Below are 12,500 nucleotides of genomic sequence, written 5' to 3'. Positions count from 1 at the left end.
AGCCATTAAGGAAGAAAGGAAGGAGAAGAAGAAGAAGAGGAAGAAGAAAAAAGAAGAAGAAGAAGAAGAAGAAGAAAAGAAGAAGAAGAAAGGAAGAAGAAAAGGAAGTAGGAAGACAAGAAAAAGAAGAAGAAGAAGAAGAGGTGGAGGGGGGAGGGGGAGGAGGAAAAAAGGAGGAGGAGGAGGAGGAGGAGGAGGAGGAGGAGGAGGAGGAGGAGGAGGAGGAGGAGGAGGAGGAGGAGGAGGAGAAGAAGAAGAAGAAGAAGAAGAAGAAAAAAAAAAGAAGAAGAAGAACAGAAGAAGAAGAAGAAAAGAGAAAAAATGAAGAAGAAAAGAAAGAAGAAAGAGAAAGACGAAAAGAAGAAGTTGAAAATAAAGAAGCAAAAGAAAGAGCAAGAGGAAGAGGAGGAGAAGAAGAAATAATACAAAGATATTCCGATGTTGGAAAAAAACAAAGCAATATTAATCACAAATCCCTCTGACACTCCAACCCAAACCGAGAAAAATCCAGACAGATGTGTGTGGAGCGAAAAAAAAAGGCGTGAGCAAAGCCCGGACATGAGTAAAACATCATCCTGCATAATTTACTTCACTGTATCCCCTCTCCCCCCCCCCGGACCGCAAAATTGCACATGGCTGCCACCGCACGATTTTCAATAAGCGCCGCGGACGCCATGGCAGAGAGCGGAGACAGGGGAGGCACCATCGCGAGATTGTGTCATGGTGACCACTGCAATCTCCTCAAGGAAGGGGGATGTGGTGACCACTTCCTCGAAAGGGTGTCACGTGAGCGGAGGTAGATGATCCTCGCCGTACCAAGGTCTTTGTGGGTAATTATAGAGACGTATGATCATGAGTAATTATAGGATGTGGGAGATAGTGGGCGAGCGATAAGGATGAAGATGGAGGTGAGGGCGATGGTAAAGATGAAAATAAGGTAGAGATATGAATAAAGATAACGATAACGATAAGATAAAGATGGAGATGAAAATAAGAGAAACATAGAGAAGAGGGAGAAAAAAGAGAAGAAAGGAAGAGAAGAAATAATACAGCCATAAGATGAAAAGGTAAAAAAAAAAAATAACGATAAAGATAAAGGAAGATGAGGATAAGATATTTAAAAAATTCCCCACAAAAAGAGAAGAGCGAAGCGCATACTTACCGATGGTACTGCCGACAGGAAGACTCTCCCTGACGAAGAAGTTCTCCACGGAGCCTCCCTGCGTCAGGAAGCAACGGGAATCTGCGGGGGAGAGAAAAGGAACCGATGCATGATTCGCTCTTGCAATCGTCATTCGGAAACTGCATGTCACATGGAGAAAAAAGGCAAGTGAAGTGTGAAAGGTCACCAAAAAAAGAAGAAAAAAAGAAGAAAAAAAACAAAAAAAACAAGAAGAAAACAAATCATAATGCATTTTCGGAAACTACATGTCACAGGGAAAAATACGAGTGGAGTGTGAAAAGGGAAAACCAATCATTGCACTTTCTGAAAAAACATGCCACAAAAAAAAAAAAAAAAAAAAAAAAAAAAAAAAAAAAATATATATATATATATATATATATATATATATATATATATATATATATATATATATATATATATATATATTATATATATATATATATATATATATAAGTGGTGGCTGAAACGCTGCACAAAAATCCCACAGATACGACAGGTGCGAGAGGCTAACAGGTTCCTCGCCCCTGGGAACACGCGCCTTGCAACAGCAGTAGCCAGGTGTCACGGCCGATTTGCAACGACCACTTCTTTGCAACGGAGCTCGTTAAGTTATTTATTTATTTTTTTTTTTTGTGGAGAGAGGAAAAAAAAGTGAGGGGGAAAAGAAGAGAGGAAGGAGAGAGAGCAAAGTATTCACATGCTATATAAGAGATTCTATTGCTTGTTCCTATTAACCTCGATATTTCGCGGCTCCTCCCAACACCTGTCCGGGGAAAGTTCTTGGAGCCGAGTGGGCGTGTGTGTGCGCGTGTGCCTAGGCGTGCGTTCGGATACAGTACGTGCCCATTCACGCGTTTTCTCCTGTGATTTCGGGTATGCCCGTGCATACTTGTGTAGAGAGCGGATCAGAGACATTAAGAGTATATTATATGTGCGTGTGGGGTATGTGTGCGTGCGTGCGTAGATGCACAGGGGAGGTATATATATGTTACATTCGTGAGCCTTCTACGCATTCGTGCCGCTGCTGACACATTTCGTGAATGCGATTTCCCGAACCGTGCCTTAGGTCTTCATGCGGAGACAGAGACAGCCGGGCTCTGCGGCAGCGCCAGGGAGCCAGCGGCACGCTAGTGCGACTGCTATTCCGGAAATACATTTGTCTGTTATTTCCGCATGTGTATACTGTGTGTGTGTGTGTGTGTGTGTGTGTGTGTGTGTGTGTGTGTGTGTGTGTGTGTGTGTGTGTGTGTGTGTGTGTGTGTGTGTGTGTGTGTGTGTGTGTGTGTGTGTGTGTGTGTGTGTGTGTGTGTGTGTGTGTATATATATATATATGTATATATATAATGTGTATGTGTATACATACATACATATTTAAAAAAAAAATATATATATATATATATATATATATATATATATATATATATATATATATATATATGTATATGTATATATATGTATATGTATATGTATACATATATATATTAACAACATTATATTACATCGTACATCATAGTAAAGTATATATATTCTTCCATAATAAATAAGCCAAGTTAAAAACGATCTTGCACTGTAAAGCATGTCAAACTCTTGTATTTTGTTGGTTGTTTTTAAGCAAGATTGAGAAAAAACACTTTTCAATATTTTCATATTTTCACATCTTTTCGACCATCTTGTCAAAACAGCAACGTTTCCAAATACCCTTACACATATGCAAAGTGATAATAAAATCAAGCAAACAAAAGCACAAGAAATATTTTTTTAAGCAAATAAATCCACCTAGAACTCCTCGACATTTTCCTAATCCCTAATCTCCTCTGATTTTGTCTATTCAAGGAATGATTCTTACCTGATCTCTATTTTTTTTCTGATTTTCCTTTTCCCGGACTGATTCCTTCCAAATCTCTAATCACTATTTATTATCTTTTTGAAGGGGGGGGGAGTTAACGACTGATTCCTTTTCTTTTGTTAGATTTAGAATTAAATCCCATCCACTTGATTTTCGATATGTTTATATTTCTGCAAATAAGAAGCAATAACGCAGAAATGTATTTCATATATACAGTATATATGATAATGTTTATCATTCGAAGCCATGCACTTTAAATGCGAACTTAAAGAGAATGGGTTCGAATAATCGTCAGGGGGGGAAGTTACACATTTTATAGTGTAATATGTAAGGTGTCAAATGTACGATGCCTTCCAGCGTGTCGTGAGCCGCCATAACACTGTATTTCAAGCGTTTTTATGCTGTGACACGAGCTTATATATTTATTTTTTTTAAACAAATTCCTCTGCGTTTCTTTTCTTCATTTTCGTCTGTTCTGTGTTCCATTTCCTTATGATTCTTTCTTCTTCCTTACTCCTCCGATATAGGTAAAGAAAGGGAGAGAATAGCGAAGCAGATAAGAAAGAACACACGCTAAAAAGAGGAGCTGAAGAAGAGCACCAGATAACGTAGAAAAAAAATAAAAGAAAAAAAGAAAAACTGTGAAAGACATCGGTGAGCGAAACAAGGAAGAGATAAAACACCTGCTAACAATAATGACCTGGCGAAGAAAGCAAGGAAGAAACGAAACACTCGCTAACAACATAACCTGAAGAAGAAACACAAGACAAGAAAGTAAGGAAGAGAAGAAATACCGGATAACAATACAGGAGACGAAAAGCGAGGACGAACGGGAGAGGAGAGCATCCTGCAATGAGCGGAGGCGGGAGGAACGAGCATCTTCGTGACGCTCATAAATCCGGATTAGGGAGCGTGTCCGGCACCACGAGAGAACCGGCCCCGTCGCGTCCAGCCCGTCACGTCTGCTGCGTCACGTCGCTCATCTCTCCGACGACGCGATATGATCTAAATTTTTGATCGCGATTCAGTCTACAGATCTACTGTTACACTGCGATAATTTTGAAAGCGACAGATATATAAAAAAAATTATCTATTTATTGTACAGTCACTGCGATACTATATAAGTACATAATAGTAATAATAATAATAATAATAATAATAATAATAATAATAATAATAATAATAATAATAAAGAATAGAAAATAAAATAAAAACATTTACACACACTATTATACAGAACACAACTCAATTCCAATATCATCTGTCGCCGCGATACTCTTGAAACGATACGCTAAAAAACAAAGGCACAGACAACCCATTATATAAAAACATTATGCCATTGACTATAACACACATAGACCGCAACACAAACTACATCACGGCAATTTCAAAGTAAAAGTTGGCCGAACGTGTCAACATAACACTCGTTTCGATAACGACTCCTTGTCACCTGCAAATGATGTTTCCAACCGCGTTGTCGTGTCCGCCACTGCATTAACGAAGGGCAGAGGCTTTCACATATCGATCGCCACGCCATGCTGAGGATGGTTTCATTATAAAGTTTTTACTATTCCATTATCCTTGTCTTCTACTTCACTAGCGTTTTCTATTTCATCATAAGTATTTTCTGTTTCGTTATCTTGTATTATATTTCATTATATAGCGTTCTCCATTTCATTATAAGTGTTTTCTATTTCATTATAAAGCGTTTTCTATTTTTTTTTTGGAAAATGTTTTCTATTTTATTATGAACCATCTTCTACATTCCTATGCAATGTTCCCTCATTATAAAATGTTTCTTTTCTGTATTCGTTCTTGATCAGACATGCATATTTTACAAATTCAATTTTTTCCCCTTGTTATTGCATATAATGGCAAAGATGTTCGAAGGCGGTTTATCATAAGACGCATGGGTACATGTTCACTTTAATTTCATTATAAATTATTTTCCATCCGTCCGTGATCCTTTTCAGATACGTTTAGTCCAAGATTTGTATATCTTGATACATAACAGGTAAAAAAGTTGGAAATCATACAGGCAGTTTATTTTGAGTATACTGAATCCATTTATAAAATCCACTCGCGTCAGCACCTTTCCATCAAAAACAAAATATAAACGGAAAAGAAAATTATGAACGTGTCACGTCCGAACCGAACACCTTCAAACATCAACAATCTCTGAACGAAATCCCGCGAAGAAAAAAAATATTGCCCGACAGAGGGTCACCTCCAGCTGACGTACAGCACCAATGCCTCCGGGCAGAGTCGGCAACAAAGCGCCTCATGTGGGTCAACAAAGCACATCAGGGTTTCAGGTCCCCAAGAATAAACACCGTCTGGCGGAGGGGGAATAGGGAGGGAAGGGAGGGAGGGGTGGGAATAGGAAGGGAGGGGTGGGGTGGAGTAGGGGGTGAAGGTAGGATTGGGGGGAGGGGGGGAGTTGGGTGATGGGGTGAAGGAAGAAGGGTAAGGGTGAAGGAAGGGGTGCGGGGAATAGGGTAGGGGGGAGAAGGGTAGGAGTTGAAGGAAGGGGGGAAGGAGACGGGAGGAGGAGAGGTAAGGAATAGGAGATGAGGGGAAGGAAGATGGGTAGGGGTTAGGATATGAGGGTGAGGGGAGGAGGGGAGTGTAGATGAAGTAAGGGAGAGGAAGAAGGGAGCAAAGTGTACGAGATAAAATGAAGGAGACGAGAAGAAGATGAGGAGAGGGGAAGGAGGGGAGGTACAAGGAGGAGGAAACGAGGTGAAGATGGCACGAAACGGGGGAGAGGGAGGTGGGAAGATAAAAGAGGTGGGTAGGGCAAGAGTACAAAAGTTACCGAACCACCGCAACGAAAAACAAAATATCTGCAACGTCACTGCAAGAATTAAACGATAAAAAACACTTCATTGCAAAGCGTTTAATCAACTACCGCGATAACTTTATACTTTCTCTTTGCATCAAGTACACACACATCTTTCGTTCTTGCAACAAAAAAGAACTGCTCTCCCTCGTGCACGATATGCTCCCGGATGAAGACTTGCAACAATCGATTTTCTTCAGAGAATCCGAGTAACATAAATGTCATCGAACTCCCCAGCTTAATGAGAGAGAGAGAGAGAGAGAGAGAGAGAGAGAGAGAGAGAGAGAGAGAGAGAGAGAGAGAGAGAGAGAGAGAGAGAGAGAGAGAGAGAGAGAGAGGGGGGGGGGGTGAAAGAGGGGAGAGGAATAAGAGAAAGGAGAGGCGAGGAAAGGTAAGGAGAGGAGAGAGAAAAGCTGACTGACTCACAGCACACATCAACAAGGCCATCAACGCGGCAACGTGCAGGGTACTTTGCAGGCTCTTCTTCAACCTGCCGCCCTTCCCCGTCGGCGCCCCGTGTGTCTTCCCGCAGAGGCAGCTTTCACCGGCACCGCCAGCGCCCGGTACCCGCTCTCCTTCCCGGTCACGGGAGCTGCACGCCGTGCCGTGTAAAAACCGGGTGGCATGACTGGGCACCACCAGCACTAGGGCCCCGCCGTGCTCCCCGCGCCACCTGACACAAATCAACCTGGGCTTCCATGCCAACCAGGTCATCCGCGACCCAGAATCCTGCCAGGTCAGACCAGGTGACCCCCGAGCATGCGGAGGATGGAAATGCCCTAACGAATGGTGGCGTCGAGCGGGTTCGCGGTCGCTTCAGCCAGGCAGCACCAACTACTAAGGCATTTAATGGCCCAACTGATCAAGCAATAAACTCGCAATATGAATGCAGTGTCTTCAAGAAAGCCTTACGTGGTGTAGAGTAGAGCGAAAGTCCTCACACTGGGCTCGGGAAGCTGTGGCCATGAGAGTCGAAGGGGCAGCGCGGGCAGAGCGAGGGCCATCTATGCACAGGTATATTCTGTGCACACATTTATGCAATCATATACACATATATTTATATATTCAAGCATGTGTGTGTGTGTGTGTGTGTGTGTGTGTGTGTGTGTGTGTGTGTGTGTGTGTGTGTGTGTGTGTGTGTGTGTGTGTGTGTGTGTGTGTGTGTGTTTATATATATATATATATATATATATATATATATATATATATATATATATATATATATATATATATAATCAGTGCAAGTGCACACACCAATCGCCGCATGCGAGTGTGTGGGTACATCCATGCACACACGCACTCGCTTGGGCAAGGACCTTCACCTCGATTGCCTACCTAGCCACTGGGTGGCAAGCCGTCCCAAGTCAGTGCTGGTTCCAAGCCCGGATAAAATAGAGAGAATGATTACCTAAAAGGTACCACCGGCACTCTCCGTGGAAAGGAACTGGGGACCCTACCACGTACTCACTCCAAGAGCATCACAACAAGAAAGCTACAATTAAGTATCATGCTGTGACCACGGCGGCTCAAACATGAACCTACCGTTAAAAAAAATAAAAATAAAATATAAAAAAATTGTGTGTATATATATATATATATATATATATATATATATATATATATATATATATATATATATATATATATATGATATATTTAACCACAACACACACACACACCACACACACACACACACACACACACACACATAAATATATATATATATATATATATATATATATATATATATATAATATATAATTAAAGAGAAGTAGGGAGGGAGGGAGTGGGAGGGGGGGAGGCAATGAGGAGAGAGAGAGAGGAGAGAGAGAGAGGGGAGAGATGAGAGAGAGAGAGAGAGAGGAGAGATGACGAGAGACGAGAGGAGAGAGAGGAGAGAGAGGAGGAGAGAGAGAGAGAGAGAGAAATAGACGAACAGTATATAGTCAGAAATGCATGCATGCATGCATACATACTTACATACATACACACAGATATATAAGAGAAAATATATATTATATATATATATATATATATATATATATATATATATATATATATATATATATATATAGTTAAATACCGACAGATAGATAGGTGATAAGCAGAAACTGGCATAGCTAGATACACAAACAAACAGACACACAACTATATATAGAACTATATATATATAGAAAAACAGATAGACATACAGATATCAGACGATATACAGATAATACACATATGCATACATAGACGGACAGGTAGAAATATAAATAAGAGGAAAGTTATAGATAGAAAGAAAAAAAAAGTAAAAATATGTATTCGCACACACGCATTCATACACACATGGAGACGCACATACAATCATAACTTTTAACTCCTTCTTGCATGATGTGTCTCTATCCTCGCTCTGCACGCCCTTGGCTCTCGTCCGCCCATCACGCGCCCGCATCTTCTCCTCGACGCCCGCGCTGCCCTACGACACCCGCCCAGGCATTTGTTTATTGACGCCCACGCCATTGACGGTCTCCGCCCTGACGATGCCTGGGAAATGCGGATAAACACATCGACCTGCATGCATGCGAAAACACACACACACACACAGATTTACACATTATATATATATATTATATATATATATAAAATATATAATATAAAATTTATATTATATATATATATATATATGATATATACACGATATATATATATATATATAAAATATAACTATATATTTTATATATATATATATATATATATATATATATATATATACACACGTATATATGAATATATATATATAATATTATAATATATTATTATATATATATAAAATATATATATATATATATATATATATATATATATATATATAATATATATATATATATATATATAGATAGAAAAGAATCGAGAGAGAGAGAGAAGAGAGAGAGAGAGAGAGAGAGAGAGAGAGAGAGAGAGGAGAGAGAGGAGAGAGAGAGGCAGAGAGAGAGAGAGAGAGAGAGAGAGGAGAGAGAGAGAGAGGAGAGGGGAGAGAGAGAGGAGAGAGAGAGTGAGAGCAGAGGGAGAGACGAGAGAGAGAGAGAGAGAGAGAGAGAGAGAGACCCAGCAGCCCAGCATGCCTCAGCAACTTCCAGATATCTAATAATAATCTGGCGCCGAACAGCACCGTTAGCGGAATCAACGCCCAGAGGAACTGTCAATCACTCTTTTTGTAACGTTCAAAGAATGTAGTTCTTGAGAACCACATAAAAAACAACAACAAATCGTTCAGAAAACAAATGACTTAACATTACTCAGAAGTAAACAAGGAACTTACTGCTCGTAAATTTGTCTTGCATGAAAGTTTGAATAAAGAGCTGTGACAATGACACAATACTCTTACTTCCATAAATAACACCGACATTGACCTATTATTGCTCTCGCAACTCCTTTCAACTTTCAATAAAACCAACACCAAAATCAAGTCTTCAACAATCAGAAAAAAAAGCGAACAAACGCGAAACATGACGCGCGGTGCCGCAGACTTTGACAACACAAGTCACAACAGCCAACGAGACAATGTCAACAACAACAATCCCAACAGCAACAACAACAAAAGCCATCAACATAATGTCAACAGCAACACAATCACACTGTCTCCATTACGTGAACTCGATCGCACGCTCGGATGACCTGCTGTCGTTGTCACCGGCGCCAGGGAACGACCCTCGCTCTGATTAAGGGAAAAAAGAGAAAACGCTAATCTGTCACAGCCGCGAAACCGGCTTCTGGCTTTCATATTCACGTGAGAAGGAAATTAGTGTAAGAAAAATGGGGCAAGGAAGGAAGTCAGGGAAGTGAAGGGAGAATGGGAAGGAAGGAGAGATGGGAGGAAAAGATGAGTGGGGGGAAGAAAGGAGGGGGGAGAGAGGGAAAAAGAGGGAGAACAGAGAGAGAGAGAGAGAAGAGGAGAGAAGAGAGGAGAGAGAGAGAGAAGAGAGGGAGAGAGAGAGAGAGAGAGAGAGAGAGAGAGAGAGGACGAGAGAGAGAGAGAGAGAGAGAGGAGAGAGAGAGAGAGAGAGAGAGAGAGAGAGAGAGAGAGAGAGAGAGAGAGAGAGAGAGAGAGAGAGAGAGAGAGAGAGAGAGAGAGAGAGAGAGAGAGAGAGAGAGAGAGAGAGAGAGAGAGAGAGAGAGAAGCGAGAGAATATAGAGTAGAGAGAGAGAAGAGAAGAGAGAGAGAGAGAGAGAGTTGGGTGACACGACCCACGCAAATGACTCCAATTACCTTTCCTTTTTTCCGCGAGAGCCGGCAATTAAGCTCATTTTCACGCCTCGTGTGAGATATGGTGCATGAGCAGCGTGGGCGTGCACCCGGAAACCCGCCGGCGACACCTGACTCACGGGGGATGGACGCCCCTGGGGTGGAGAGCGAGGTAACCCTGACCTTGTTCACTCACTCCAAGTTCGGCGAAATTCACGAGTGACTCACGGACGAAGAGATGAGTCAGGGGGAGTCGCGACTCAAGTCATAGGTACACGAGGAGGTATCGACCCGGCCTCTGACTCACCCTCGTTCACGCCATGTTGAATATTGGATGTGTTATTGTACAGGCGGAAAAGAGACGTCACGGGAACATATAATTCCGTCAGTCAATGGGGCAACTGCTGCTTTTTTTTTAAACTCATTTAGGAGAAAAATAATACGGCAAAAATACAGGGAAAAATATGTGGCCAATTTACTTTTACAGCCTATCATTTTTAGGTCGAATTTATCGCCCCGCGCTCGTCGAACTCTACTTGGTCCGTAAATAGAGAAGAGACATACGTCACGCATAGTACCCTATCAGTGGTCGTTTTGTTTACTAGGTTTTAAAGCCAATTTCGGGTGGATTGGCGGTGAATTTTTCCACTAGAAGCCTCCTCGCTGTAATGAGAGACGGGAAAGTTAAGATTAGCGAAACGAGGGAAAAAATTATGGAATACAAATGGTATAGTTAAGAACAAGTAATTCCTTCCCCCTTCTTCCTCCCCCCATATTCGTCTTCTTCTTCTTCTTCGTCTTCGTCTTCGTCTTCGTCTTCGTCTTCGTCTTCTTCTTCTTCCTCCTCCTCCTTTTATCTTCCCTTGTTCTTCCTCTTTTTTCGCCCCTTTCCCCGTTCTTCTCTATTCTCCCTTTTTTCTTATTTCTCCTGCTTCTCTGTTCTTCTCCCTCCTCCTTATCGCTTCTCTTCCACACTGTTCTTCTCCCTTCTCATTTTTTCCTCCTCATTCTCCCGCTTCCTTATTCTAGTATCACCTCCTCCTCCTCCTTCATTTCCTCTCTTTCTTCCTCCTCCTCCCTTCATTTCCTCCTCTTTCTTCCTCCTCCTCCCTCCATTTCCTCCTCTTTCTCTCCTCCTCCATTCCTCATCTTTCTCCTCCTCTCCTTCAAATTCTCCTCTTACTCCATTCTCCGTCTTTCCATACTCCTCCCCTCCAAATTCCTCCTCTTTCTCCTCCTCCTCCACATTTTCCTCCTCTTTCTCCCCTCCTCCTCCATTTCCTCCTCTTTCTCCTCCTCCTCCTTCATTTCCTCCTCTTTCTCCTCCTCCTCCCTCATTTCCTCCTCTTTCTCCTCCTCATCCATTTCCTCCTCTTTCTTCCTCCCCTCCCACTTATTCCTCTCTTCTCCTCCTCCTCCTTCATTTCCTCCTCTTTCTCCTCCTCCTTCCCTCTTCCGTCAAAGATAAAAGGTAAAATAAATTAAAGCGACGTCTGTCACATTACAGAAATATTTATTCTCTTAGGCTAAGATCTTTTCGGAATAAAGCCTCATAAAAACAGCTTTACACATGAAATCCCTCTGTTATCTGCAAGAAGGATAAGCCTCAACCACGTAAAAATAAAATAAAATAAAATAAAAACAAAAACAAAAACTAAAAGCGCAAGATATGTTTATACGGCAAAATATTGACCGGGAATAGAAATTCGACACGCACGGAGAGGAGACCACGAGAAAAATACTGTAGTTAAACACTGCACGACAAAGGTAAGGCCATTTTGTTTACAGATGTGCCATGGCTACATCGATAACCTGGACATAACTGTTCGCTCGACTACAGTATAGAATGTTCTCAATATCTAACCTGTTCAAATATCTTCTTCGTTCAACCTGTTCTCGAGAGATGGGTGGGGTGGTGGGGGGGTGCATAGGTAGGGGTGGACCGGGAGTAGGGAGAGGGACATGACGTGTTTTGAAAATATCCACGTTGAAAAGAAGTATGAACCAATCACAACCCGCGATTCTTTTTATATCTCCCCCCTCGATCATCATACCATTATATCTGGCATTATCATCTCGCATTTGACGAAAAAAAAAGAAGAAAAAAAAAAAGTTTGAACGCTGAGAGCTATCAATATCATCACTAAATACCGGCTTTTGCGAGTGATGATGAGACCGACAGCGCCACCTTGATGACAAGCGATCGGATAATCCAATTAGCGAGGATTTAAACCGCAGACTGACACTGACACGATTCCACAATCCTTTATATGCCCCAGTTCCTTTGATCAAACGCCGAGCATGTGTCATCTGGTTAGTATTCAGTGGATCCCCGCATGCATACATACACATGCATACATATTATTATTCGCAATCACATACACACGCAAAAAAAAAACATACG

The 12,500-nt window shown here is 41.6% G+C and overlaps 1 protein-coding gene across 2 annotated transcripts in view; it reads right to left on the bottom strand.

The window, feature by feature from the left end:
- The window catches only part of LOC119597760 (protocadherin Fat 1-like), a 54,677-nt gene that overhangs the window by 13,289 nt on the left and 28,888 nt on the right, over positions 1–12,500 (bottom strand). For both annotated transcript variants that reach the window (XM_037947381.1, XM_037947382.1), the window contains exon 2: positions 1,163–1,243. In XM_037947381.1, coding sequence (XP_037803309.1) covers positions 1,163–1,243 — 81 coding nt within the window. The remainder of the gene's footprint in view (positions 1–1,162; positions 1,244–12,500) is intronic.

The sequence above is a fragment of the Penaeus monodon genome, chromosome 40 (genome assembly GCF_015228065.2).
Source record: "Penaeus monodon isolate SGIC_2016 chromosome 40, NSTDA_Pmon_1, whole genome shotgun sequence".
NCBI classification, from domain to species: domain Eukaryota; kingdom Metazoa; phylum Arthropoda; class Malacostraca; order Decapoda; family Penaeidae; genus Penaeus; species Penaeus monodon.
The sequence above is the reverse complement of the archived record's forward strand: the minus strand, read 5'-3'. Positions and strand labels throughout refer to the sequence as shown.